The sequence below is a fragment of the Lepus europaeus genome, chromosome 19, assembly GCF_033115175.1.
Source record: "Lepus europaeus isolate LE1 chromosome 19, mLepTim1.pri, whole genome shotgun sequence".
Classification (NCBI taxonomy): domain Eukaryota; kingdom Metazoa; phylum Chordata; class Mammalia; order Lagomorpha; family Leporidae; genus Lepus; species Lepus europaeus.
The window spans coordinates 10,585,077-10,612,817 of record NC_084845.1 but is presented as its reverse complement, the minus strand read 5'-3'; the positions used below and the strand labels follow the sequence as shown (position 1 = coordinate 10,612,817).

General features: G+C 59.0%; 3 protein-coding genes across 12 annotated transcripts in view; 2 read left to right on the top strand and 1 right to left on the bottom strand.

Moving 5' to 3' along the window:
• POU2F2 (POU class 2 homeobox 2) overlaps positions 1 to 4,163 on the top strand; it is a 66,522-nt gene extending 62,359 nt beyond the window's left edge. For 4 of the 7 annotated variants that reach the window (XM_062176362.1, XM_062176366.1, XM_062176365.1 and 1 more), the window contains 6 exons: positions 1 to 149; positions 229 to 405; positions 1,572 to 1,638; positions 3,151 to 3,352; positions 3,484 to 3,557; positions 3,832 to 4,163. In XM_062176362.1, coding sequence (XP_062032346.1) covers positions 1 to 149; positions 229 to 405; positions 1,572 to 1,638; positions 3,151 to 3,352; positions 3,484 to 3,557; positions 3,832 to 4,163 — 1,001 coding nt within the window. The remainder of the gene's footprint in view (positions 150 to 228; positions 406 to 1,571; positions 1,639 to 3,150; positions 3,353 to 3,483; positions 3,558 to 3,831) is intronic. The other 3 variants (XM_062176369.1, XM_062176368.1, XM_062176367.1) reach the window with 1 other exon arrangement.
• A 7,879-nt stretch (positions 4,164 to 12,042) lies between these two features.
• On the bottom strand, positions 12,043 to 15,442 carry ZNF574 (zinc finger protein 574). The gene is given in 3 exon segments (XM_062177242.1): positions 12,043 to 14,426; positions 14,428 to 14,972; positions 15,209 to 15,442. Coding segments are annotated over 2 exon segments (2,700 nt in total). The 5' UTR covers positions 14,953 to 14,972; positions 15,209 to 15,442; the 3' UTR covers positions 12,043 to 12,251.
• A 1,746-nt stretch (positions 15,443 to 17,188) lies between these two features.
• The window catches only part of GRIK5 (glutamate ionotropic receptor kainate type subunit 5), a 60,177-nt gene continuing 49,624 nt past the window's right edge, over positions 17,189 to 27,741 (top strand). Inside the window, exons 1-4 of one of the 4 annotated variants that reach the window (XM_062175819.1) lie at positions 17,189 to 17,284; positions 24,074 to 24,202; positions 24,385 to 24,549; positions 27,592 to 27,689. In XM_062175819.1, coding sequence (XP_062031803.1) covers positions 17,203 to 17,284; positions 24,074 to 24,202; positions 24,385 to 24,549; positions 27,592 to 27,689 — 474 coding nt within the window. In that variant the 5' untranslated portion in view covers positions 17,189 to 17,202. Of the gene's footprint in view, positions 17,285 to 20,622; positions 21,036 to 24,073; positions 24,203 to 24,384; positions 24,550 to 26,375; positions 26,446 to 27,591; positions 27,690 to 27,741 lie in introns of those variants that run through there. The other 3 variants (XM_062175821.1, XM_062175820.1, XM_062175822.1) reach the window with 3 other exon arrangements.

The window sequence follows — 27,741 nt, the reverse complement described above, 5'->3', positions numbered from 1 at the left end:
AGACTATGTCTGTGGACTCAAGCCTGCCCAGCCCCAACCAGCTGAGCAGCCCCAGCCTGGGTTTTGATGGGCTGCCTGGCCGGAGACGCAAGAAGAGGACCAGCATCGAGACAAACGTCCGCTTCGCCTTAGAGAAGAGTTTTCTAGCGGTGAGGGCCCATCCTCATGGGCGGTCCAGGGGGGTGACGGGAGGATGGGCCAGGGGGCTAACAAGCCCTCTGCCTGCAGAACCAGAAGCCTACCTCAGAGGAGATCCTGCTGATCGCCGAGCAGCTGCACATGGAGAAGGAAGTGATCCGGGTCTGGTTCTGCAACCGGCGCCAGAAGGAGAAGCGCATCAACCCCTGCAGCGCCGCCCCCATGCTGCCCAGCCCGGGGAAGCCGGCCAGCTACAGCCCCCATCTGGTACAAGGGCCCCTTTGCGGGTTGGGGAGCACGAGGCTCCTAGGCAGCTGGCTGTCCATGGAGCCCGGAACAGATGCAGGGAGTCACTGCTGGGGACAGGCTCTCAGACAGGTGGAGCCGAGTCACACAGGGGTACACAACCTCCAGGAAGTAGTGGTCTCCTGTGGGGGTGCAAGCACCCACAGATACACACTGACATAGCCAGACACAGGGATGCACGGCTTCACCATCCCACAGAGACAACCATTAGGGATGTCATTATAGCTGGACACTCAGGCCCTTGGCCACACACAAGCCTGCCCCGCATCCAACACAGCTAGAGCAGCCTTATTCCACCCCTTTATTGCTGGTGGTGGGAAGGGCTGTAACTCTCTGAGAGGACCCCTGCCCCCAGTGGTGTGGAGGAAGGAGGGGTCATCTGAGCTGAGTCACAGAGGACAAGGGAGAGTGGTCTGATCTGAGGAACTCCAGTGTAATTTACTGTGGTTGGAATGGCAATGGATGTGACTGAAGGTGGGGCAGAGGATAGGTACCCCAAGTTTCACCATGAAGAACTTGAACTTGAGCCATGGGCAGTAAGGAGCTAAGGGGGGCTTTGAACGATGGTCAGACTTAGTGAGGCTTCTAGGGATGATGGAAAGGGGAGACTGGCCAGGGAGGAGACTGGAATGACCCCAGAAAATCAAGTAATGTGACATCCCAACAATTTGAAGGAAAGATTTGCATCAGTTTTCCTCAGGACCCCCTCCACATGCACACACACATTTCAGGCCTGCGCCTTCCTTGTTGGGTCACACTGAATGACCTCCTTGCTTGTCAGCCCCCGCGAAGGCTGTGTGTGATCACTGCAGGGGGCCCAGGACAGCAGGAGCGTGCTGACACATTCAGGTGTGGTCACTTCAGCACTGTATACAGGGCAGTGCCAGACGGCAGCTGGGGGTGCTCTCAGCTGAGGATGCTCCTTCCTGCCTGTAGCTAAGATCACCCAGGGTGCACTGGAGAATGGTGGGAAGGAAGGCATGTGGCATAGCATGAACGCAGCATGGTACCCTGAGCCCCTCTCTCAACCCTGGGGACAGAGGTGGGCCACACCGCAGGGAGCATGGGGGGTGGGGAGGCTGCTGGGACAAACTGGCCTAACCCTACCACCTTTCCTCTTTTCCCAGGTCACACCCCAAGGGGGCGCAGGGACCATGCCATTGTCCCAAGCTTCCACGAGTCTGAGCACAACAGGTCAGGGAAGGCCCAAGGTGGTGAGGGGGACTGGGAGGATGTGACGTGGGCTGGAGCCTGAGATCCTCCAGTGGCTCTGGGTGGCTGGGGAGAGGGGCATGGGCCCCGACCCTCCTCCATTTCTAACCTGCCCTGCCCTCCTGGGGCTGCTGAAAGGAGGTGCTTGGCTTTGACTCTGGCCTCTGTCACTCATAGGCTGTGTGAGTTTGAGAAGTTACTTTACCTTTTTTATAAAATTATTGTGAATGTATAACACATAGAAAAGATATGTATATATATGTACATATAAGAGTGTCTGTAGGTACCTACATGTGCACACACGTGCCCTTGGGCCAAAGTCCCCCTGCCCCCTTCCTGGGATGGGGCAGGTGTGACACCGTAGACACTCATGCTGCCCCTTCCCAGACTAAATAAAAAGTGAAGGCATCTAAGATAGAAGGGGATACCTGGCACTGTTCCAAGTTCTTTTTTTTTTTTTTTTTTTTTTTTTTTTTTTTTTTTTTTTACAGGCAGAGTTAGACAGTGAGAGAGAGAGACAGAGAGAAAGGTCTTCTTTTCCATTGGTTCACCCCCCAAATGGCTGCTACAGCTGGCGCGCTGCGCCGATCCAAAGCCAGGAGCCAGGTGCTTCCTCCTGGTCTCCCATGCGGGTGCAGGGGCCCAAGGACTTGGGCCATCCTCCATTGCCCTCCCAGGCCACAGCAGAGAGCTGGACTGGAAGAGGGGCAACCGGGACAGAATCCAGCGCCCCAACCAGGACTAGAACCTGGGGTGCCGGCGCCACAGGTGGAGGATTAGCCAAGTGAGCCGCGGCGCCAGCCAGTGTTCCAAGTTCTTTATAAAGACTGAAGATATTTTTATTTACTTTATTTGATAATACCTAATTACAGTTTTGAAAAAAAAAAAAAGACTGAAGATATTTCAAAAAGTTCATGGAAAACGTATGTTATAAAAACATTATGTGTGGATTTCAAGTCTTTGCACCAAAAGAAACTTATCTTCTAATTCTGTCAGCTTTTGAAGGCCCTGATGCATGCTGATTCACTTCTCACAGCCATTCCACAAGACAGGTTCTATTATTATCCCCATTTTCCAGAGGTTAGGGCATTTGCCAGGAACACAGAGACAAGAGTTTCAGCCTTGGCCCTAGCCCTCCCCACAGCACAGGGAGTTGCACATCCAGCACCCCTCCCTGGCCCGTGGTGGGAGCCATGGGCCTTGTTGCCCGGGCATCCCCAGTTCTAGTCCATGGAAGGGCAGTTCCCGGCAGGGTATGCAGAGCCGCCGCCCAGTAGGTGGCAGCTGCTCCTACTGCGATTATTGTGGTTGCTGCTACCATGGCAGAGGAACAAGGAACGGCTCTGGGTGGAGAGGTCCAGGGGGTCTTGGTCTGTTGTGACTAGTGAGCTCCTGGGTGAGCTGGGCGGGAAGATGAGTGGGAATTCACCCAGGGTTCCTTGGTGGAGGGCAAGTGGAAGCTGAAGACCTCATCTTTCTGTCTCTCTCTGGCAGTTACTACCTTATCCTCAGCTGTGGGGACGCTCCACCCCAGCCGGACAGCCGGAGGGAGTGGGGGCGGGGGCGGGGCTGCGCCCCCCCTCAATTCCATACCCTCTGTCACTCCCCCACCCCCGGCCACCACCAACAGCACAAACCCCAGCCCTCAAGGCAGCCACTCGGCTATCGGCTTGTCGGGCCTGAACCCCAGCACAGGGTAAGTAGGCAACTGTAGGTGGGGAGACTGTGGTGAGGCAGGGTCGCTGCTGCTTCCAGGGTGGGGAGCTGCACCCCAGTTCTGCTGACGGATCCCTGCCCCTGCTAATGCCTCTGCTTTGCCTCTTGCAGAAGCACAATGGTGGGGTTGAGCTCCGGGCTGAATCCAGCCCTCATGAGCAACAACCCTTTGGCCACTATCCAAGGTGCGTGCTTCCTCATGTCACTCCCATCGCCACCAGTCCTACCCCCCGGGGCCTCCAGCCCTGCCCATTGCTGCTCCAGCCATGCCATCCTGCCCTTGCTCACCGCATCGCTCGCCTCTTCATCCCCATCTCACCTTTGGGGAAGGTGTGAGGGGTGCTGATTGGGGTCAGTGGGACAGAGGAGTGGGGGGGGCACTCTGGGCAGGACGCTGGAAGGCAGAGGTCTCCCCTGGCCCGGCATGCCCCCAGCCCAGCCTCTTTCTCTCCCCACCAGCCCTGGCCTCTGGTGGAACCCTGCCCCTTACCAGCCTTGATGGCAGCGGGAACCTGGTGCTGGGGGCGGCCGGTGCGGCCCCGGGGAGCCCTGGCCTGGTGACCTCGCCGCTCTTCTTGAACCACGCCGGGCTGCCCCTGCTCAGCGCCCCGCCTGGCGTGGGCCTGGTCTCGGCAGCTGCTGCAGCCGTGGCGGCCTCCATCTCCAGCAAGTCTCCTGGCCTCTCCTCTTCTTCCTCTTCATCTTCGTCCTCCTCCTCTACGTGCAGCGAGGCGGCAGCACAGACCCCTGGAGGCCCAGGGGGGCCCGAGGCAGGGTCTAAGCCGGAATGAGGGCCCACTATGCCTCCCCTCCCATTCCTCTGACCACATCTTGGTCCCCTGCCTAGAAAAGGGCAAGGAGGCCAGCGTTGGGGGTACAGAGGTCCTTGGAGCAGGAGTGACCAGGGAGGAAAGACCAAAAAAACAAACAAAAAAAAAAAACAAAAAAACAAAAAACAAAAAAACAAAAAAAAAAGAAAAAGAAAAAGGAAAGAAGAAACCAACCAACAAATACGGAAACCAAATATAATCAAAACAAAAACCAGCTGCCCAGGAACCAGAGGTGAAAACAAAAAACCAAAAACCCCACAAAATCAAACCAAAAACCAGTCGCGAGCCAGACCTCAGTGCGCTCACTCTCACCGCTACGACGCCAAATAAAACCCCAGCCAGGGCCGGAGAAGCCTCTAGCAGGTCGGACCTCACACCCCGAGCCCTGGCTGTGGGGCAACCCCCCCCTCGCCTCCGTCAGTGGGGCTAGGGAAGGAAAGGAACGTGCCGGTCTCCGGGCTTGCCCCAGCCCTGGGCCAGCAAGGACAGGGCACAGCCTGGGGCAGGTGGGCTGGGGCTCGGAACCACCGGCCAAATGTTCTTTTCCGAAAGGTGAAAGAGAAAGGGCCTGAACAACCTTACACCAAATATTCAGTAGCTTCATCCAAAGGATGTACAGAATTTTTAGCGTTGTGCTCAACAGAATGTGTCCCTCCCATGTGTCCCCCTCTCCCCTAGCCCCCAGCTCCTCCTCCCTGAGCAGGGGGTCGCGCTTTAACCTCCTGCCCCCGCCCAGCCAGGGGAGAGTTCAGGGGCAGGCCCAGGGGTGATTTGTCACCCCAGCACCTCCCTGTTTTTCCCTCTGAAGCGGGGCCTAGGCCGTTTTGCCAATTTCTGGCTCCACAAGTCCCTCCTCAACCCTGTCACCCTCCTCTGCTCTGGAATTTACTCCCTCCCCAGCCTATGGGAAGGTGGAAGTTTCAAGCAAGAGGGGGTGAGGGGAGGGCATACAAGTTGTCTTTTTTTTTCCATCTTGTCTGTTAGTTTCCCTGAAAAAATAATTCATATTCCAGTGCCTATCCGTGGGATCCTTCCCGTTCTTTGACATTAACCAGAAACCAAAAAGAGAACTCGCCTCGCTCCTCCCACCCCATGCCCTCTGATCCTGGCAAATGCCCCTCCCTCCCCCACACATGCACACACGCACACACCCCGGTGGTGGGGTTCCTCGAGATGGCGTCCCCATCAGGGTCCATGTGGTGGGGACAGCGCCATGACCTGTGGTCCCCATCCGAGAGGGCGCTGTGATGGCCACCACTCCAGGATCTACACGCGTCTTGGCTGGACCCTGTGCTGGCCCAGCCCTAGACATGCTCAACAAGGGACAGAGGACAGACGCCACTGGGAACCACCTTGCCTCCTGCTATTGTGGAGGTCAACAAAGTTTTGAACAAAAAAAAACAAAAACAAAAACAAAAAACAAACAGAAAACCAAACAAACAATAAATTAAACTAGAAAAAAAGAATTTATAGATATATATATAGATATATATATAAGGGAAAGAAGATGAGGACTCTTCGAGGACAGGAAGGAGCCGCGAGGTGGAGCCGAGCCCCTGCGCAGTGGTCCAGGCCCTTGGTCCCCGAGGCGGACGGAAGGACGGACGCTTCTTTCCCTTCACAAATACCTCATGGACGTCGTCTTCTGGAAAGCCGGAGGGGGGCGGCTGGGGCAGGGCCTGGCCCTCAGCCAGGGTGGATGGAAGCGGGTGGGCGGGGCTGAGAGAGGGTGTCAGGGACAGGGGTGAAGAGCCCCAAACTCCCCGCCCCCCCAATCAACTGAAAAAGCTTTAAAAAAAAAAAAGACAGGAAACAAGGAGTGAGAAAGCAAAGAATGGACGAAGGCAAACTAACAACTCTCGGTGGTTTGAGTCCCCCTTGACTTCTGTTTCTGCTCTGTCTCTGCTCTCTTCTCCCTCTTCCTGGCCCTTCTCTCCCCCTTGCTCTCCTTCTTTCTGTGTCTCTCCTCAAACCAAAGTGTTGCTGTGAAGGACGCGAGCCATTGAAATCCGAGCAGCCCGGCCCAGGCTGGGCAGGCGCAGAGGGAGGGGAGAGCCTGGCCTTGGCCGGACACTCGGAGGAAAGGCAGGCGGAGCCCCAGGCCTCAGCGTTCTCTTTTCTCTTATCTCCCTCTCCCACCTGGAAACTAAACTGCTGGGCTGGGCCATGGAGGCAGCAGAAACCCAGCCATCATCCCAGGGGCCTTGGATGCCTACTCTGGGCAGCGTGGAGTAGCCGCCCCGCCCACTCCTGGCGCTGATGGGCCTGGCGCTTATCGACCCAGCCTCGCTGGAATGCAAGCATCTCCGCTGACCCGGCTCCCGGCCCTTCCCTACCTCTGGGCTTGTCCGTCTTTATTCCTGAAGAGGAGGGACCGGCGAGAAGGCCTGGGCCCCAGCCCAGGGTGGAGAAGGGGCCAAGGGCTCCCAACCAGACAGGAAGGACACGAGCAGAGCAGAATGAAGAATTAAAACCAAAAACTCCCTCCGAGAAGACAGGCAGCGTGGAAGGCGTGGTGGAGACGACTCAAATGAAAACCGTGATTCTAGACCAAAAACAAACAAAAAAAAGGAAAGCAAATGCAGGACTCCCCACTGCCCACTTCATCCTACCTCCTCCCCACCAGGTGTGCGGGAGTGGGGCAAAGAAGAGAGGAGGAAGTAGGAGGCAGGGATGGGGCAGAGACCCTGATGTTTGTGGAGGGACCCCTGTGCAGCTGGGGGTGGTGGGGGCCCTCCCCATCCAACCCCCACAACTGGGAAGAGAAAAACGAGAAAAAAGAAAATTCCTGGGAGGGAAGAGTAACCAAATCCCAAGCTTTAACTACAGCTGTGAAACCAAATATTGGGAAGGGGGTGGGAGGGAGGGAGGGGGGGCAGCTGAGCCCCAGGTCTCCCCCCTGGGCCCCCCTCCCCCGAGGACTCGCGATAAGGCACCAAATACCTCATAGAACTTTAATGTTAAAAAAAGGAAACCAAATATCGTTGGCTGGGGGCCAGCCAGGGCAAGGGGTTGTGGGGCTGGAGGGAGCCAGGGTTGGGAAGGTGATGGGGGGACTCATGCCCCCCCACCCCCATCTGCCCCTTCCACTCCAGTCCCTCCCATCTCGACTCCGGGAAACAAAACTATCTCATCGTTTTTATTTTGTGGTCTGTACAGAGCCTGCGTCCGTGTGTCTGTGTGTGAGAGAGAGTTGGAGGGCTGGGAGCTCTATGTGGGGGTGGGGAGGGAGAGCCCTGGCCAGGCTCTGGGATAGGTTAGATGTGAGTGGAGGGGCCAGGAGCCTGGGCTAGAGAGGAGAGCTGAGTGGGCTGGAGCAAGGAGGCGCCCTCTTCGTTTTCTCCTCTCCCCAACCCTGACCTCCCACCTGGATGGGGGACAGAGACTGGGGTCTACCCTAATAGTGGGCCTTCTAATTGTGCCAAAAAAAAAAAAAAAATAGAAAAGAAAATGATGCCAGTAACTAAACCACCTTTCTCTGTTCTCTTCTGGGGGGTGGAGTGAGGACTAGAAGTGGGAGGAAGGGGCTGGGGGTTGTAGGAGTGAGGAGAGATGGGGAAGTCCAGCCCCTGTGGGAGTTGGGCTGAGATCAGGAGGGGAGACAAGCTTTCCACACCCTCTGAGGAAACCAGGAGAGGGTCTCCACACCAGGGAAGATCGGGTAAGGGACTAGTCAGGTGGGGGTGCCTCCTGGCCTGACTAGTTTTTCTCACCCACTCAAGTCCCAGGTGCCTCTCTTCCTCTAGCCCAGGGTAGGGGGAACTGAGTGAGAGAGAGAGTGAGACAGACTGAGCAAGACTGAGACACGCGGGCCCCCACTGGTCTCTGAGTGGGAAAGGCAAGTGCGAGAGATAAAGGCCTCCAAGAGAAAAAAGAAACAAACCAAAGATTTAACCATTTAAAAAAAAACCCACAGACAACTCCGCTACCTTTTTATACGTTGGAAAAAAAAAGTGAAAAAAATTTTAAAATAAAAATTAAAAAAAAAATACACAAAAACTCCAAGCCGCAGTTCCTTCTTGCGGTTTGAACTTTGACCTCAACAGTCTCCAAAGCCAGATGAGGATGACAAAGGCGGGAAAAAAGAAAAAAATAATGTATATTTTTAAGTATTTGTCATTGAGATGTTAGCTCCTTGTTAAACAAACGAACAAAGGAGAGAAAAATCCAGAGAGAAGTGTTGCTGGGATGGAGACAACTATTTACTGTCTGTGACCCCTCCCCTCTGCTTCCCTCCCCTCCCTCAACCTTCCCCCAAGCCCAGGGGCTCAGTATTTATTTATTTATATAACTGCAGGGTGACTGTGACTGGGGGCCTCTCTGGACAACTTGTGGAGGGCCTTTGGGTCATGGTGGGGTGGGGAAGGGGCAAAGGAGTCTTTGGGGGGCAACGGGAGTCTGAGCTTTGGTCGACTCTCCACCAGCTCTCTCCTGGCCTCTTACCCACTGCTGCCACCATCTCCTCCCAAGTCCAGGGCTACACTGAGGCAAGATCTGTTAAGATCTGACTGACTTAGCCCTTTCTGGGGTGGGTGTCTGACACCTGCTCACTTGAATGATCAGTTGGAATGGGGGTGGGGACTTGGAGGGTGGCAGGAAGTGGACGGGATGGGGGCAAGAAGTGGCATGGGAAGTCCAGAAGCCCCCAGAACAGACCTGCCCTTCCCTCTCCCACCAAGTCAGCCCCTTTTCTGTTCCGTCTGACCCTGTGTTGGCGGCCCCTCCCCTCCTACCCTGTACCCCCTCCCTGTCTCTTCTCGTGGTAGCGGGTTAGCGTTTCAGTGTTCTTAACTCCAATCTGCTTGTTCATTGTACAATGTGCTTCTTTTAAGGCCCCATTTTTGTAACTTGAGTGTGTCAATTCATCTGAACAACAAACATCAAAAAATAAAAAATTAAAAACTGTACAGAGAAACGATGACGCTGTCCTTTGGTCTCTGGGCTCTGTCCTGGGAAGGTGATGAGCAAAGCAGGTTGGGGCTGTTTGTGCTTGGGAGGGAAGTTTTACTCCTCTCCACATGCTCAATGTCCAGAAGTGAGGCCTGAACAATTTTTTCGTTGATCAGAAATGAGAACTTAGGGATGAATTCAGATTCCTGCATTTGAACCTCAGTTTCACTTTATTAGATATGTGACCACCAGGGTCCTCAATCTGTGAAACAGGGACAGTTGCTACCTCGTGGCGGGTGTAAGAGTTAAATGATAGATGACGGTATGAGTGCTTAGGCCATCTCTACTCCGCTGTCTTCAGGAAGAACGAGAGCGCCAGGAAACCAGGAAGTTGTCCTGCCTCCATCCCTGAGAGGTTCACTAGCAGCTGAATAAGACCCTTCAGAAAGCCCGAGCCGACTGCACCACCCACATCCTGGGGCCACCCCTGCCTCCTCTCGGGGTGCTCACTCTCATTTACTGAGTCTATGCCCCGCTCAAGTCACTGGGCGTAGCAGCCACCTCACAGCCCAGGCAATGGGCTGACTCCCAAGACCTTACCAGTAGAAATCAGAAATCACAGGGGCTTCTCACCATTGGGTAAATCCTCGCGTTTCATGTTCTTAGGGATGAGGGTCTGGCGCAAATGCTGGGATCCTGCAAATTGAGTAGTGAAGCAAGCCTGGGGGGATGATGGACAGGAGGACGGAACAGAGTTGGAGCGGGATTTGATACCTCAGTAAGGAAAAGCATTAACGCTGCATCGTGCTGGCAAGTTTGAAGAAAACCGAGCACCTCTCCGACACTCACAGCTCAGCGGGAAGGCCGTTCAGGGCAGTGCAGAGCCAGGCAGGTCCCGGCCATCCTGTGACAAGCAGATGGCACACCCAGAGCACTCCAGAGCTCCTCCACGGTAACACTTGTCAGGAACTTCCAGGGCACGGAGGACCCTGTTTGCTCACCAAGCCTCTTGAAGGGCTGGCCAGCCATCTTCATCAGAATTGCTGTGCGCAGAGCGCAGCTTCCTGGCCTCACCAGAGATGGGCTGGCCAGATCCTAGTCTCAGAGGGAACTGACACACCAGAGTTGAGAACCTCTGCGTGCTTGGCTCCAACGCCAGCATCCAGCAAGTGACTGGCGCTCTTAGGACACTGGCTCGGATGAGGACCAGGGAAGCTTCAAGCCGGGTGGGGGTGAACAAGTGCCTTGAGCTTGTTAGTAAATGTATTTGCATACACTTTCCTGAGGACAGGAATCTAAGCAGTTACCAGAGCAGCAGGATCACCTGCTGCTCAGAGCCACTCTGCCGAGAGCACCGGTCTTGTGGTCAGACGGCACCCCGTTTCCCCATCCCTGCCCCTTCTCCTCAGTCAGCCTGGTTCTCAAGGTCTTTGGCAAGGATGTTTCCTCTAACTGTTCTAAGCACCTATCTGGCATGACTTCCAGGACATTACAGCTCTTCTTGAGGGGCGGGGGGTGTTTAGGAAAGAATCTTTACCTCAGAAAGAACCACCAGGCACGTTGGGCTCGGACGACTCAAGTCCCCTCCGCAGGGCGTGATTACTGATGGTGCCTGTGACCCGCACACGCGGTGGGAAACACCGCTCCGTAAGGGAGTGCTCTTCGTAAGCCCGAGTCCACTGGCTCCCCTGCTTCTGACCCAGCTTCCTGCTAATGCACACCCTGGGAGGCAGCAGTGATGGCTCAGGTAGTTGGGTCCCTGCCACCCACATGGGAGACCCAGATTGGGTTCCAGACTCCGACTCCTGGCTTTAGCCTGGCCCATCACTGGGTGTTGCAGGCATCTGGGGAGTGAACCAGCAGATGGAAGACCTCTACCTTTCTAATAAAGTGGCGGGAGGGGGGGGGGGCTCAAAAAATTAAATACAGTAAAAAAAAAAAAAAAGGCCAGTGTAAAAAACCACAGTCAGGAGACCTGACTTCCAGCTTTAGTTCTATCAGCTACGTGGCCTTGGTAATCTGTTCCCTCTTGGAGCTCTCTTATCTGGACAGCAGGTTAAGCCAGGAACTTTCAAACAATGCCCTACAGCCCTGGACCTACAGAGGAGAGAACAAGTTCTAACAGAAGAATCGGGGTTCTCCTAGAGCAAGTCTGACCGGGCAACTGTGCATTCCCGCCAGTCACACATACTTCCCCGAGTGCACAGACGGCAGCAGAGGGACAGGAAAGCTTAGGGGCGACTGAACCAAACGAAACCAAGCTTAAAGTCACATGTGCTCTCTCAGGGCTGAAATGACCGTGGACAAAGTCACCCAGTGCTTTTCATGTGGGAGTCCTTCCAGTGTTCCCACAGGATGGGTGTTATGCATGTGGGGAAAGTACTGGAGGTAAACTCAGTACCCAGACATCAGCCAGCCACCAAACAATCCTCTCCCCGTGGCCAAGCCCAAGTCCAAGTCGGCGGCTTCAAGGCACCTCCCCTTATGAGGCTGTGTACCCCGCCCCACGTCCAGCATCTCCAACTCTGCAGCAGGGTCTGGCCCTGGAAGCCACCCTCTACCATCCCAGGAATCATGCCTGACCTGCATCTGTCCTCAGTGTGAAAACCAGCCGGCTTAGGGGACACGGCCCACATCGAGCCAGAAGGGGGAGGGCTGGGATGACAAACTGAAGATTCTTCTGCCACCAGCACAGCTTTGGGTTTTCCCACAGGGCTGTGGGGACCTCTAGTGGCAAGCACACCATACTGCCTCCATCTAGCACCAGGGTAAAGTCTTGCCTCCCAGAGCCGTGCCCAGGACTCCAGGTCCTCTTCAAGCCTTCCAGTGTTTACTGAGGTGCTTCCTGCCAGGTGGTCTGGGTGCTGTCAGAGAAGTCGGACCCGTCACCTGACCCCTTTGTTCCCAAATTCCACCCTCCACGACTGCGCCCGACAAAAGCACATCAGTGTTCAACTCGGTCTTTATTAGACTATTTCACTCTGGAGTCACCCACCAGTGCTAGTAGGTGTGGGGGGCACCTTTACGCATATCAAGAACCCCAGAGCACCCCCAAGAGGAGAAAATAAATTCAGTGACAGAACGTACATGGCAGCAGGGAGGGGAGAGGGCTGGGGCACAGTATGTAGGAGGTCGGGGCATTGGAGGGCCTTCGGCAAGTCACCCACTGATCTGCACACCCTCGGCCTCCGCCAGAGGGTAGATCTCGATGGCCTCCACCAGGGGCAGGGCCTCCACCGCCGTCTCCATCACAGCCAGGCCAACGGCGGCCTCTGCCTCTGCCAGCTGCTGCCGCACGGCGGCCTGGTGCTGCTGCTGGTGGGTCTTGCGGTGCTTCCAGAGGTTGGAGAAGGAGCGGTAGCTCTTGCCACAGTCAGGGCAGGAGTAAGGCCGCTCACCTGTGTGGATGCGGCGATGCTCCGCGAGGCGCATGGAGATGGCGAAGGCCTTGCCACACACCTCGCAGGCAAAGGGCCGCTCGCCTGTGTGCAGGCGCCGGTGGTCTTTCAGGTGGGTGCTCTGGCGGAAAGCCTTGCCACAGTCTGGACACGGGTACGGCCGCTCGCCAGTGTGGATGCGCCGGTGGACCTGCAGGGAGGTCTCTGTGCTGAACAGCTTCTTGCACTCACTGCATTCCAGCCCCCGGCGTCGGGCAGGGGCTGGGGCCGTGGGGGCCGCGGGGGCAGCGCCTGCAAGGGCCGCTGGCGAGGCTGTAAGTGGTGTACGAGAGGCCCGTGGGGCCCGAGGGGCCGGGGGCTCCTTAGCCAGGACCTCTCCAGGCCCAGCGGCCGCATGGGCTGCCTCGTGTGCCTGCAGCCGAGCCGCTGAGCCCACTTTCTTGCCACAGGTGCCGCACTCAAAGCGCCGTGGGGCCTGGGCGGCGGCGGCAGCACAGCGATGCTCACGGAGCCGCAGGGAAGACGGGAAGGCAGCCCCACAGGAAGCGCAGCGGTGGGGCTGGCGCCCAGCGTGGGCCACGAGCTGGTGCACCTCCAGCAGCCGGCGCAGCAGGAAGGAACGGGGGCACTCCCGGCACTTGTAGGGGTACTCGCCTGTGTGGTGGTAGCGGTGCATCAGCAGGCGGTAGGGGCGGTGGAAGCGCACCCCGCACTCCTGGCAGCGGTAGGGGAAGTGCTGGGCGTGCACCAGGCGATGCTGCCTCAGCGTGGAGCTCTGCGTGAACGCCTTGCCACAGTCCCCGCAGCGGTAGGGGCGCTCTCCCGTGTGCGTGAGCCGGTGGCGAGCCAGGTTGGCAGGCGAGTTGAAGGGCTTGGAGCAGTCAGGGCAGGGGAAGGGCCGCTCCCCTGTGTGCGTGCGCAGGTGGTTACGCACGTGAGACTTCTTCTTGAACATCTTGCCACAAATGCTGCATTTATGGCGCCGCTCTAGCCGGTGCACAAAACGCTGGTGCCGGGTCAGCTGCAATGCCTTGCCGAACTCACGGCTGCACAGGAGGCAGCGGTAGGTGCCTGGGGCAGTGGGCTCTGCTGAGCTCTCCTCAGACACAGGGGGCTCCGGGGCCTCCGACTCTCCAGTCTCTGCTGGGGCTGGCTCGGGGAAACTGATGACAGGCTCCTCTGGTGGGACCGGCGTCGTGGGCAGAGGGACACCCCCGGCCCCGTGGGTACGCCGGTGATAAAGGAACTTGGTGAGGTTGACAAAGGTTTTCCCACATGGACACGAATGCAAAGGATTTGGGGTGTGGGCCCGCCGATGGGCCAGGAGGAGGGCCTCTGTGCCAAAGGCCAGGCCACAGTCTACACACAGGAAGTGGGACTCGCTGCTGTGGTCTCCAAGGTGCTGGTCCAGGTTGGAAGGGCTGGGGAAGACACGACTGCAGAGGGGGCACTTGAAGACGCCCTCCCTGTGGCTGCGCAGGTGCTGCTGTAACTGGTGGGGGGAGAGGAAGAGCTGGTCACAGGCAGAGCAGAGGAGCTCCTGGGAGGCTGCCCCGCTCGCCTCTCCGCTGTTGTTCCTCCGGGCCCTACGCCCACGGCGATCGCGCCCCACGGCTTCACCATTGCGCAGCTCGTAACTGTGGTCTGAGGCCGGCAGGGGCTCTGGCTGAGACACAGGCACCTCTGCAGGGGATGGGGCCAGGGCCTCCTGCTGCAAGGCGGGCTCCTCGGACGCTGGCGCAGACGCAGGGAAGTGGGTGGCCTGGTGCTCCAGGAAGTCGGCTGGCAGCTGGAAGAGCTGGGAGCACTCGGAGCACTTGTAGAGCAGCAGCTCCACCTCCGTCACCACCTCCGTGCTGGTGGCAGCCGCGGACGGCACTGCTGCACCTTCCCCACCCTCTTCGGCCTTTCGGTACGAATGCTCCACAGCCACGCGGGGCCTGGCCCACGGGAGGGCCTAGGACAACAGGGGATCCCAGGACAACTGGCGCGGGAGCTTTGGTGGGCGTGGCCCGGAGATGTGTCTGCCGGTGGCTCAGCCAGAGCTCCTGGCTGGCAAAGAGGGCCTTGCAATCCACACACTCATAATGGATGGTGCTGGAGCTCAAGGTGGGTGCTTTGGGCGGCGGCTCGGCTGGCACCGCCTCCTGGGGGGCCATCATCTTCAGGTGCAGCTCCTGGTGCTCCAGGAGCTGGCTGGGTGACATCAGCAGCTGCCCACACTCCAGGCATTGGTACTGGCTCTCCTGCACCAGGGTCTGATACAAGCCTGTGCCCGAAGCTGCCTCTGTGGCCACGGTGACTCCAGGGTCGGCGACGCCCACCAGCTCAAAGTGCTGCTGGGGCACATGCGAGTTCTGGTGCACGAGCACCTCCTCCAGGGATCCGTAGAGCTGGTTGCACTCAGAGCAGACATAGCGGTGCTCAATGTACAGGACCGTCTCCTCCGACTCCTCCGTCATGGCGGCAGCAAGGCCCTGGGCTGCGAGGGGAAGAGCAGAGACCAAGCATCAGCCCTGCTTCCAGACCCCTCAGCCGTGTCCCTGTGTCACCCCCCCCCCCAGCACCTCAGGTCTCCTTCCCCCTCTAACTTCTTCCATTTTTTCCCACTCCCACCCCCCTCCCTAATAATCTTTCCTCCCCTGAACACACAAAACAAAAACACTGAACACATCATCTTCCTAGCAGTCCCTCCCAGGGACTCAACCCAAGTCTCACCTTTGCATCAAAGTGCATCAAACTCCACCCACCAGATCCTTGTCACCTGTGCAGTCCCCTCATCTCCTGCGCCTCCCAGAAGGTCCAAGGCCCTGCCCATCACACAGCAGCCTGTCTCCCCTCCACTTGGACCTCCTTCCACGGACTCCTCTCTTTACCAGCTCGCCCTCACAGGCCCTGGCTGCCCGCTTCTCCCAGCCACACTCCCCCCATTCTCAGCTCCCTTCACACCCAGGCTGCCCCAAGCCCTGCCACAGGGCACCCCCACCCCGCTACCCACTCTCCCTACTACCCCTTCCCACCCCCGCCCCGCATTTCTCAGACTGGCCTAACCCATGCCTACATCTAGACCCTCTTCTAGATACCGACCCCCTCCACAATCTAGGCCCAGACCCACCCACACAAAAGCCAATCTTTTCTTCAAACTCAGACCCTCCCACCACCCAGCCCCGGCACCTGTGGTATTCAGACTTCCCATCAGGCACCTCTGTTTGTACCAAGAGCAAATCTACCACTCTAACCCCCTCTGGGACACCAGAATGCCCTCTTCCAAGTGACTTCAACCCCTTCTCTTTAAATACAACCAGTCCAACACATTCAGGGACAGCTCGACTCCCTCTTCCTAGCAACCTAGAGCCCCTCTGCAAAAACACCCACCCCCAAATCCAAACCCACCCAGGGACACCCAGGCCCCCTTCACATCGTCATCTATAAAGACCCCACCCCAGCCCAGCCCAGCCCATTCCAGGGATGCCTAGACCTCGTCTGTGGACTCCACTCCTCTTTGCCCAAGACCCCCAGGGCTCTACCCCCCTAGAGGTGGCTGGCATACCCTTCCCCATGGCTTCAATCCTTTACACACACCCCTCCCACTGCCCAAACCCCCTTGGGGATACTCAGACCCCCCCCCTAGTCTCATGCAGAAACCCCATCAACACCCGGATCCAGGAGTCCTCCTCCTCCTTACACCCAAACCCCTCTCACCAGCACACTCAGGCCCTCCGACTTTTCACCACCCCAACATCTCATTCTCATTCCAGGATACCCCGAACCCCCCTTCCTTAGGCACACGGACCTCTCTCCCTATCCCCACCCCTGCCCCAATCCCATCTAACACCTGGACCTCTCTCCCGGCACTCAGCCCCCCTCTAGGGATGCCCACTTCCTAGGATCTTTTCCCAGCAAAACCCTGCCCTAATTCCCCCCACTTCGACTTCATCACCTCTTTTCTCACGCCCTAAACTCCCCGGCCCCAACCCCCCGTCCTCGCTCCTGGCTTTCTCCCACCTTGGCATCCTCACCGCTCTAAGGGGCCCCTCTTCCCACCCAGGTCCCTCCCGGCCCCGAGGCCGAGCCCCGCCCCTGCTCAGCCCCCCACTCGCCTCTAACCCCCTTTCCCACCCGCCGCCCCGCACCGGCCCCTCTAGGCCGCCCGCGCGCCCGGCGGGCCGTTGGTGCCGCTCCGCCCTCGCCGCCCGGCGCGCGGCCCCCTCGGGCCTTTAGTGCGCAGGCGGAGCGACGAGGGCAGGCCGCGGGGCCAGGCCAGGGCGCTGCGCCGGCCCTCCACGCGACCGCTCACTCACCCGCCTCCGCCGTCTCGCACGCCCCGGGCCCGGGCCCGGGCCCTAGCTCCCCTTGCACGGCCACCCTAGCGCTGCGCCCTCTCTAGCTCCCGCGGTCTCCTCTCGCCTGCTCCGCAGCCTCGCTCTCGCCCCGAGCCGCCCTCACCGACGCCCCTCCCACCTTCCTCCTCGGCCGCTGCGCGGACGGCCGAACGCGTCCAATCATCGCCCGCCTAGGTCCTGCCGTTCGACCAATCGTTGCTCGTGTTTCTCAGGCCTGGGCCAATAAGACAGAGGGTTGGGATCGCCGCCGCGCTCAACCAATCGCCTTCCGACGTTCGCTCATTGGCAGGCCCCTCCTAGAGGATGCTCCGCCTCCTCAACTCCGCCTCTGAGGGCTCGAGGGGGGAACGCCGAGCTGAGAGCAGCGCGATGACGTCAGGCGGCGGAGCGAGGCTGGGACGCCATCTTGGGGGCTCCGTGCTGGAGTTGGCATCTGGGTCGGGGTTTGGGGGTAAAAGTCTGGGAAATTGAGGCACGTGAGACCCGGAGGGCGGGAGCGGGTGAACTGAGGCCCAGGAGCCCCGGAGGGTCCAGAGGAGGGAGTGAAATACCACAGGCAGCACAGGCGCGGGTGAACCGCAGCACCCATCACAGAGGTCCAGGGGAACCCGAAGCTCCGCACCCACTTTATTAGAAACGGGGAAATGAAGGCGGGAGAGAGGGGACCTTGGGGTGAGGAGGTTGAAGTGTTGAGGGGAAATCAGTGAGGGACTCTGCACAAACAAGGAAGAGCTGAGGGCTGCGGGGTTGGGGGGTGGCCGTGGGAATGGGAGGAAGAAGAGGGGGCACCAGGGCGAGGAAGAAACGGGAGTGTGGGGGGTAGAGGCCACTGAGGGGGAGAGCCGAAGGAGGTGACCCTGCCCAGCTCCCGCAGTGTGGGCCCGCCTGTGTCCGAGGGGCCTCGGTCGGCGCCTGCTTGCCAGCTTCGCTGCCGGCCCCGCGCGCTTCGGGAGGAGTTGCCCCAGCATAGTTGGAAATGTTTCGGGGAGCGACTCCGTGCACCCAAGGACGGGGTCAAACCTCCCCTCCCCACCCCTCCCGTTTTTCAGATTAGGAGTCTTGGAGTCGGGTCATTTCCCCACCTGAGACCCCCCCCTCCCCCAACCCTCTCCCCCCCAAAAAAAGCTACCGGGAGTGCCGAACCTAGTTAAGATCTAGGTCTGACTTAAGTCATCACCTTTGCCGTGCCCTTCAGCTAGCTGGTCTGCGGGTGTCCTAACTTACCACGTGATTCAGCTCCCCAGCCCCAGGCCCATGGGTCAGGACTGTCTGGACGGGGGTCCTGGCCCTGCCACTTCCTAGCTGCGACCTTAGAGAAAGCAACTCCCCTGTGTCTCAGTATTCTCATATGTGAAATGGGGTAAGAGCCTCTGTCTGCAGATTTGGGGGAGATGCAGAGAACAATTTAGGAGTTATTTTTCCTGGTACCTGGAGGAGCCTCAGGTTCTGTGGTTGTGTGTCGAGTGGATGAACACGGGAAGTTGCGATGGCACCTCGGGTGGGGACTGGGCTCCACCTCTGACAGGCTCCCTGTGTCTGTGGCCAGGTTCCAGCACCTGAAGGCTCAGGGTCCTGCTTGGCTTCCGAGGCCCCTCCCTGTTAAGTCCTTTCTCTTCAGATGCTGCCTGGAGCAAGTTTTTTTTTTTTTTTTTTTTTTTTTTTTTAATGGTAGTTTTATTTTTAAAAATTAATCATTTGAAAAGGAGAGTGATAAAGAGATCTTCCATCGGCTGGTTCACTCCCCAGCTGGTGAGCCAGGCCAAAGCCGGAGCCAGGAACTCCATCCTGGTCTCCATGTGGTGGCGGAGACCCAAACTTGGGCCGTCACCTGCTGCCTCCCAGGGTATGGGTCAGCAGGACGCTGGACCAGGAAGCACAGCAGGGAGTCCAGTCCAGCACTCCGATGTGGGCTGTGGGTATCCCAAGTGGTGTCTTAACTGCCGAGCCAAACACCTGCCCTGGGTCTCTCCAGAGGTCGCACTAGGACTTGGGGGACAAATTGAATTTAGAGAAGATAGGTATTCTATGTTGGGGTACCTGCACAAGGAAAGGCCTAGTTGCAGGCAGGTGTACAGCTGTCAGGCCTGACTGAAACTGAGGGTGGGTTTTAGGGAGGCCGAGTAGGGTGATGGGGTGGACCGTCAGGGTAAGGAGACGGCAGGTGCATGTCAGGGGTGTCCCACATAGCAGCTGCACAGGGCTTCCCAGGCCACTGTGTGTGTGTGGCCTGAGTTGCCACGTGCCAGCTGTGTGTGCAAGGCATGTGGTCACATGTGCTGGGGGGCTGCACGTGAGTGTGCCTGTGTCTCCTCCCCATCACGAGCCTCGGGGGTGGCAGTGAGTCACAGGCTCAGCCTTCAGCACCAACTGTCATGTTCCTTCCCCCCAAATTTCAACCCCCTCCCAGCCACACACCACCCACCCCCTCTCTCAGATCTGTGTCAATTCTTTTTCTGCCTGCCCTGCTCGCTCCCTGGGAGGGGCTCAGTGTTCCCCTGGAAGGTAGTCTCCCACTCTGGGAGCTGCCCACCAGCTCTCTGCCCTTGTCCCCCCTCTTCTTTGCCTCTGCTCCCACCCACTCATCTCCATGGAACTCCGATTTCTCTAGGTCCCAGGGAGAATTCCTGTGCTTAGCACCCATTTCCTTCCCTCCACAGGGGCTGTTCTATTTGGGGGGCTCCTATCACTGGGCCTTTAGTGTCTATGAGCCACGTCCTTGTCTCTGAGGGTCCCCTTGGAACCTGTGGGCCTGCCCCGGCTTCTGTGAGCTTCTTTCTCGTCCCAGGTCTGTGGCCTCGGCTCATCTTCAAGGGGCTGTCTCTGTGCACAGCTGCCCCTTGTCTCCATGGGCCCTTTGACCCTGTCTCCTGGACCTGCCTTATCCTTGTGCTTGTTGGGTTCAGAGCCTTGGCCCACCTTTCTGGGTCTGGGGACTAGCCTTTCTGTTTCATCTCCATAGCCCTCTCCCCCATCTCCAAGGCCTCCTCCCCATGTCTCTCATCTCTATGGGCTCCTGTGCCCAGGGCTGCCTGCACAGGGCGGCGGCACCGTGTGGTGGAGGGGGTGGCCCGGGGTGGGCCCGCCGTCCAATGCAGCTCCTCTTCTCATCAGCATTCTCCTCGCGGGGGGCCCCCCAGCCCCGACCAATACGGGCTCCCCCGGCCCCCTCCCTCCGCGCTCTCGGCCTGCCTCCCTCCCGCCCGACGCTCACCCGCCCTCCTCCCCTCCTCCCTGCCTCCCTCCCTCCATCTCTCGTTCCCCCCGCCCCCCGCGCTCCAGGACCCAGCGCGGGCGGCGGGCGGGCAGGCGGGCGGGCGGCCTCGGAGGGGAGAAGGAGCGGTGGCGGCGGCCGGCGGCGGGCAGGCAGGCCCAGCTGGGAACCCGAAGTCGGCAGCGGCTGCTTCTCGCGGGGGACCAGGAGTCTGTGGCTGGGCCCTCCCTCCGAGGCCCTGCACAGGCAGCCCCCGGGACACCCCACCCTCCTCCGCCTTCTTCCACCTGCTCCTCGCCATCCTCCCTCCCACCCTTCCCATCCTTCCACCTCGTCTGCCCCCTGCTTGGCTTCTTTGGGGCTGCCAGCCCCCATCCTTGCCAGCCCCTCTGCCGGGGCTCTCCCCGCCCCCAGCATGCTTTTCCCGTGGGGGCTGTGAGCTTGAGGACTCCCGGCCCCTCGCTGTCTCCAGGGCAGGGCCAAGGCTCCTGGGGGGAGGGGGGGAAGGGGGCGGTCCCCTCCCCCCCTGTCAGGCCCTCCCCTCCCCCACTTCTCCTGATGGCCGGCTTCTTCTTCTCCACCCAGTCCTCGCCCCCCGTGGCCCCCCCAGGCCGGCCAGGCTAGGGGAGGGGGCGGGGGCCCTTTCCTGGGCCGGCTTCCCCCTCCCCCGGCTTCGCCCGTGCCTGTTCCCCTCCGTTCTCGCCTTCCTCTCCTCTTTCTCCCTCTCCTCTCTCCCCTTCTCTCCTCCATTTTCTCCTTTCCCCTTCCTCCCCTCCCCGGCCCGCCCTCTCCTCTCCCACCTGTCCTTCCTTCTTGCTCCTGGGGAATCGCCGTTTTGGATTAGTTGGGGGCCACCACGGACGGCGGTGGGGGAGGGGGCCGTGGACTGCCCTCTCCCCCCACCCCAGCCGCACACCGCCAGCGCCACAGCATCTCCCGCTGTCGCTCCTCGGGCCTCGAGGGAGCCCAGCCCTCCGTCCCACCAGGATCCGTGAGTGTCTGCAGGGCGGGGACTGGGCTGGGTCCTGGGTCCTGGAAAGCTGTGCTCGCTGCGCCTGGGTAGACAAGGGCCTGCTGGGCCCTCCACCTCCTCAGCCTGCCTCCACCTCCACCCCTCCTCACCCCCTCCCGGCTTCCCCGGGGTCCTGAGGGCTGATAGCTCTTACTTGCCGTCTCACTTCTCCGGCCCCGGCGTGTCCCTGCCCCTGCTTTCTCCCTGCCTCACCCGATCCCAGCCAGGCTCTCTCACACACACTGGTCCAGTCTCTGCCACGGTCTCCCTCTGAGCCCCATCCTGTCTGCCTGCCACAGTGCCACAGGCCCTGTCCCCATCCCATCCCAGCTGGATCGCCTGCAAATGGCTTTCTGCTTCTGAGTCTCCATTTCGTGTCCCTCGGGCTCTCCCTGACTCTGCCCAACTTCTCTCTTTGCTGTTGGCCTAACCCTGCCTCGGTGTCTCTGTTCATCCCCCCCACCCCCAGTCAGAGCTCCTGTCCCTCGTTCTCCCTTCCCGAAGCTCCCCCAGCCTGGCCTAGCTCCTTCATGTCTCTCCCCCTCCCTCTCTGTCTCTGGGCCTCCCCCAGACTCACTCTGGAAGCCCTGCTCCTCCAGCCGTCACCCCTTAGCGGCTGCCCCTCCACTCTGTGATTCCTTGGTGTCTCCTCCATGCTACAGTCCTCTCCGAACTTGTGCATCAGCCCACCTGGCCTTCCCCCACATACCTGGGGGCTCCGCTCCCCCGCCACCGCCAGCTACTGCCAGCATCCGTGTCCCTGAGCAGCCTGTGTGGGCTGCCTGGGCCCCTCCAGGGCGCTCCCGCTTCCTCCCTGCCAGTGGGTTCTCCCTGGGGCTTGTCAGTCCTGCGTAGCCCCTTCAGCCTCCCTCCTCCTGTGCCTGCTGTGCTGACTCTCACACCAGCCCCTCTGGGCAGAGTTTCGCCAGCTTCTCTCCTCCCCCAAATTCTCGCTCCTGCCCTTGTTTTCCCTGCCCGCTCCCTCACCTGGTTTGCCTTCGCTGACTCTCAGCCTTCTTGCCTTTGCCCCTTGGCTGGCTGTCTGGCTCTCCCTCTCCCTCTCCCTCTCTCCCTCTCCCTCTCCCTCTCCCCCCTCCCTCTCCCCCTCTCCTCTGCTGTCTGCTATGTCTCGACTCCTACCTGGGTTTGCTTGAGTCTCTGATCCTGACTCCGCGCCCCTCCTCTGTCCCCTTTGGTGTTTCACTTCTAGGCTGGCTGTCTTCTCACAGGTGCCCCCCCCCCCCATGGCAGTGTCTGCTGTGTCCATTTGCTTCTGTGAACGCTGTGCCTGCACCCCGTCTCTGTCTGCCTGCTCCCCCTCTGTGTCTGCCACCTGTAGGCCCCAGGCCTTCTGCCCTGTATTTCTCCATCTTCCTGTTGCATGGCCTCGGCTCCCCTGTTTGCCCCAGCAGTCCCTCTGTCCCCAGATGGCCCACCGCACTCCTGCCTGGCTCTGGGCCCCACCCCCATGAGTTGTCCCTCCAGCTCTCTCAGGTCCCTTGTTCTTCCACCTGTAACAGGCCAGATTCCAGTTGTCACCAGCTTGCCCAGCATGCCCTTCCACACCCAGGCTTCTCCTTCCCAGAGGCCCAGAGAGAAGGAGAAGTGACTTGTTCAAGGTCACTTGGCAAGGCGGGGGCAGAGCTGGGACTGGCCCTGTCTCCTGCTGCCCTGGCCTGGGCTTCATGGCCACCTAAGGTGGACTCAGGTGTTGACTTGTACCTCTGCCCTCTCACCAGCTCATTCCTCTTTCATGGGGACCCAGTGGGGTGCAGGGAGATACCTAGGCTCACCTCATAGCCTTCCCTCTCCCAAAGGAATGCAAGTGTCCTTCCCCTGGGGAAGGCACGTGGAGCCCGCGCTCATCCCTGCCTGGTGGTGCCCTGCAGAAGTCCGGGGTGCCTGGAGCAGCCCCTAACACCCTGGGGTGCCGAGTAGTGAGGAACCAGGATGCACTAGTACCCCCCTTTCCTTCAGCTCCCCAGGGCAGGGTGGGCTGCAGCACTTGGGACCCCCTCCTGCTGGCACTGCCAGCCTTCCTTCTTCCCTTCCAGCTCTCCTTGCTTGCATCCCCGTCAGTTCCTGTCTTGTCTCCACTCTGTCTTCATCTTTCTGTGTCTCTCCTGTGCCTTGGTTTCCCATTCTTCCTTTTACCCTGCTCTGGCTCTCCCTGCTTCTGTCTTTCTCTGCCTCCACATCTCCCCATTTTCCTGTCTCCCTCTTTTCTCCTCCTGGTCCCATCCCTAGCTCCCTGGAACTCCTCTTTGTGTCTCTAGTTTGCTCCCCTTTCTTCTCTTCATTTCTCTACTCCATTATATTTCTGTGTGCTTTTTCCTTTCTGCTTTTCTGAATCTCCCCCCCCCCCCCACAACCTCTCTTCACTTTACAATTCTGTTTCCTCTCCTTACTCTTTTTTTTTTTTTTTCATTTTGCCCTTTGCTGATTCAGTCCACTCATCTGTGTGTCTCCATATGTGTCTGTCTCTCCCTCTCTCTGTCTCTTCTCCCTCCAAGTTTCCTAACTCCCGGATACTCTGCCCTCCAGACCCCGGATGTCCAGGCCTCTCTCCCTGTGGGATTGTGGGAACCAGGGACGTCAGGAAGGCGGCAAGTGAAGCTTGGGATGGAGTTGCCTAGCAACTGCTGCATCCTCTCCAGCCTGTTTTGGTTGCCTAGTAACGGCTGCCTGCCCAGAGACAGGGGCGGGACCGGGTGGGAGAGTGGTACTTCCTGGTTTCTAGTTGGGTTGGGGCTGGTCTGTGGAACTCACTGCTACCTGAGACCCCTGGTCTGCTTCCTGCCTCCCACAGAGCCTGTGCTACTCAGTGTCTGATAGTGGCCCCCCAACCCCAAGCCCAGGCTTCCCCTCTGGTGTTGCCCTCAGCACTGCCAGCTGCAAACCAAAGCAGCTGTGGAGCTGTGACTGCCTCACCAACAGTGTCCTGGGGCTGTGGGTGCCACCCCCACTGACAGTCCCCCAGCATCAGCGATCTCCCCATGACTCGGGATCTCCCACAGGTGGCGAGTGGGGGCCGCGGCAGCTGCGTCCCCATGAGGAGGAGAGGAAGATGCCGGCTGAGCTGCTGCTGCTGCTGATTGTTGCCTTCGCCAGCCCCAGCTGCCAGGTGCTCTCATCACTGCGCATGGGTGAGGCCCTGCGGCACCTGCCCCCGCCTCCTCTGAGACCCGCCCTCTCTGGGAACCCAGGAGTCTGGGCGCCAGCAATGAGGGCTCCCAGCCCTCAGTCCCTTCCTCTTGGACCCAGGAGTCCAGACCCCAACCCCTCCTTCCCACCAGGAGTATGGTCCCCAGCCCCTGTGTCCCCTCAGCTGCGATCCTGGACGACCAGACTGTGTGTGGCCGCGGCGAACGTCTGGCCCTGGCCTTGGCCCGGGAGCAGATCAACGGGATCATTGAGGTCCCAGCCAAGGCCCGAGTGGAAGTTGACATCTTTGAGCTGCAGCGGGACAGCCAGTACGAGACCACGGACACCAGTGAGCGGGGCCCTGAGGGTGGGGGAGGCATGACGAGCTGGGGACCCTCAGTCTCTCCCCTGCCCAAGGCCTCCTCAGCTCAGCCACGTCCTCTTCTGGCTCTGTCTGTCCCTTTCCTTCATGTCTGTCTCTGCTTTCTCCTTCCCAGAAGCAGCTCCTGCTGGGTCCAGGGGCTCAGGGGTGGGGAGTTGGAGAAGGCTAGAGTGGTGCTAAGAGTTGAGAGGTGATCTGCCTTGCGGCACTGGCACACCGGGTTCTAGTCCCGGTCGGGGCACTGATCCTGTCCCGGTTGCCCCTCTTCCAGGCCAGCTCTCTGCTGTGGCCAGGGAGTGCAGTGGAGGATGGCTCAAGTTCTTGGGCCCTGCACCCCGTGGGAGACCAGGAGAAGCACCTGGCTCCTGCCATCAGAACAGCGCGGTGCACTGGCCACAGCGCGCCTACCGCAGCGGCCATTGGAGGGTGAACCAACGGCAGAAAGGAAGACCTTTCTCTCTGTCTCTCTCACTGTCCACTCTGCCTGTCAAAAATAAAAAAATAAAAATAAATAAAAAAAAGAGTTGAGAGGTGAGCAGGATGTAGGAAGGGCATTGCCACAAGCAGCGCTGTGGAGTTGGGCCTGCCACATCGTGGGTGCCAGGCTGACTGTTGAGTGCCGACGGGCTGAGCGAGGTTAAGAGGCGTCACTTGAACAGGTACACTGGGCTTATAGACTCTTCCTGGGATGCTGCCTTCAAAGGTGCTTTCCGTGGGTCTCCCTCCCACAGGCTTTCCCAAAGGCTTTATCATGTTCCTGCTGCTCTTCACGTCTCAAAGCCCCAAGAGAACGGGTTATAGTGTTTCGGGGTTTGTCTGGTATGATGCAGAGCACAGTCTGGGAGATGCTGGGGTGGGGGGTGAGGAGGCAGAGAGCGGAATGCACCTGGGGCCTGGAGCTGGGCAGCCAGGGGAAGTGTTTGAGATGAGTGAGAGGAATGAGATGTGGGGTTCAGCCCCTCCTGACCAGCTGGACTCAGGACGTGTTTGGGGACGGGACTGTGGGCTAGATGTGACAGGTGAGGCTGGGTGGATCAGGCCAGCCCAGGAGACCTGCAGTGCCGGGGAACAAGGTGCCCCCTTCTCTCGCAGGCAGTCAGCAGCCCTTGATGGTCTTGGACAAGGGAGCTGGGCTTGGGGAAGGGGAATCTGGAGCTAGGATTTGGGTAATGCCTGAGAGGTTTGCACCTGCTGGACTTGAGTCCCAAAGCAGTGCAGGGGCCGAGGGCTGAAAGCGACGCAGACAGATAGGAGAAAAGTTGACGATGAAGAAGAGGCAGGGCTTGGTGACTTGTGGGCTAAGGGAGAGGGATTGAAGGCCGGGAGCCCTTGCAGGCACATCGCCTGTGCAGACCATGGGGCTGTCTCCAGTGTGGAAGGCACACGTTTAGAGGAAGACGAGGTGCGCCGTGAAGATGCTTTTAGTGACGAGGGCAGAAACCTAGCTCAGGTTGGTTTAAGAGAAAAACCTTGCCAGCTCGTGTGACGTCACCAAGAGGACTAGGGCATGGCTGCATCTGAGCAATCACATGATATCCTATGATTGTTTCAGGCGTGGCTGGATCCAGGTGTTCAAATCATGGTACAGGAATTTCTTTTAAAAAAATTGTATTCCTTTATTTGAGAGGCAGAATGACAGAGAAGAGTGAGAGTGAGATCTTCTACCTGCTGGTTCACTCCCCGTGCAGCTGCGACACCCAGGGTTGGGCCAGGCTGAAGCCAGGAGCATGGACTCCATCCCAGTCTCTCCAACGCGTGTCAGGGCCATCATCGACTGCCTTCCTAGGCACATTAGTAGGAAGATGGATTGGAAGTGGAGGAGCTGGGACTCAAGCCAGCAGTCAGATATGGAATGCAGGTGTCGTAAGTGGCAGCTTACCCTGCCGCTCCACAATGCCAGCCCTGAGCTCTCTCTGTTTCTCTCTGGACCCTGCTTTCCTCTGAGCTGGTTTCACTTTCAGGAGTGTCCTTCCCAACTGGTGGCAAGATGGCCCCAGCAGCTCAAAGTTTATATCTTACTAGTTGAGGAAACCCAGTAATAATTGCAATAGGAGACCTGGGAAAGGCTCTCTGTGGTAGAATTTGAGCCCATACCCATCTCTGTGCCTGGGAGGATGTAGTTGTGATGGGCCAGGCCTGAGTCTTTTTTTTTTTTTTTTTTCTTCCAAGATTTATTTATTTGTAAAGCAGAGTTACGGGGAAAGAGAGAGAGAGAGACAGACAGACACACAGAGATCTCCCATCTGCTGGTTCAAATGCCCACAACAGCCAGAGGTGGGCCCATCTGAAACCAGGAGCCGGGAGCTTCTTCCAGGTCTCCCACAGGGCCCCAAGCACTTGGGCATCTTCCACTGTTTTCCCAGGAGCGTTAGCAGGGAGCTGGATTGGAAGTGGAGCAGCCGGGACTCAAACCGGCACCCATATGGGATGCTGGCAGTGCAGGTAGTGGCTTTACCTGCTACACCACAGCTCCGACCCTGAGGCCTGAGTCATAATGCCAGTCCAGCCACATGGACTGAGAGGCAGGGCAGTTCCCCCAGGAAAAGTTGGGCAAAAACAACAGCTGTCTGCTCTCATTCTGGAGACCAGCACCGGCTCAGGGGGAAGCAGGAGCAGAGCCAGTGTGGTGTTTGGAGTGCGGCAGATCCAGGGGACCACAGCTAAGCTCTGTGCTGGGGTGTTGGGGGCATCACAGGTGGTAGCCAGTTAGAAAAGCTGCAGAAGGTGATGGTCCGTAACTGGGCCCTGGGTTTGGTGTCAGAAAGTGGCCCCGGTGTCTGTCTGTCTTGGCCCCTTCCTGTGTGTCTGCCTCATCTGCCCTGTCCCTCTGTTGCTTCGTCTTCTGTTTCTCTGGCTCGTGCCCCTCCCCCGTGTGCTGTCTTAGGCAGGTGGAGGAGGAGCAGGTAGTTCCAGTGTCCAGATTCCCTTTTGGGCTAGGGTGGCGCCGTGGGGTGGGGCAGGAAAGGAAGCAGAGGGTTCCTGACTCTGGCCTCTTCCCCTCCCCTTCAGTGTGTCAGATCCTGCCCAAGGGGGTCGTGTCTGTCTTGGGACCCTCCTCCAGCCCAGCATCTGCCTCCACTGTGAGCCATATCTGTGGGGAGAAGGAGGTGAGGTGGGGAGCGTGGGCTGGGCCGGGCCAGGGTGGGTCCCCGGGGAGGA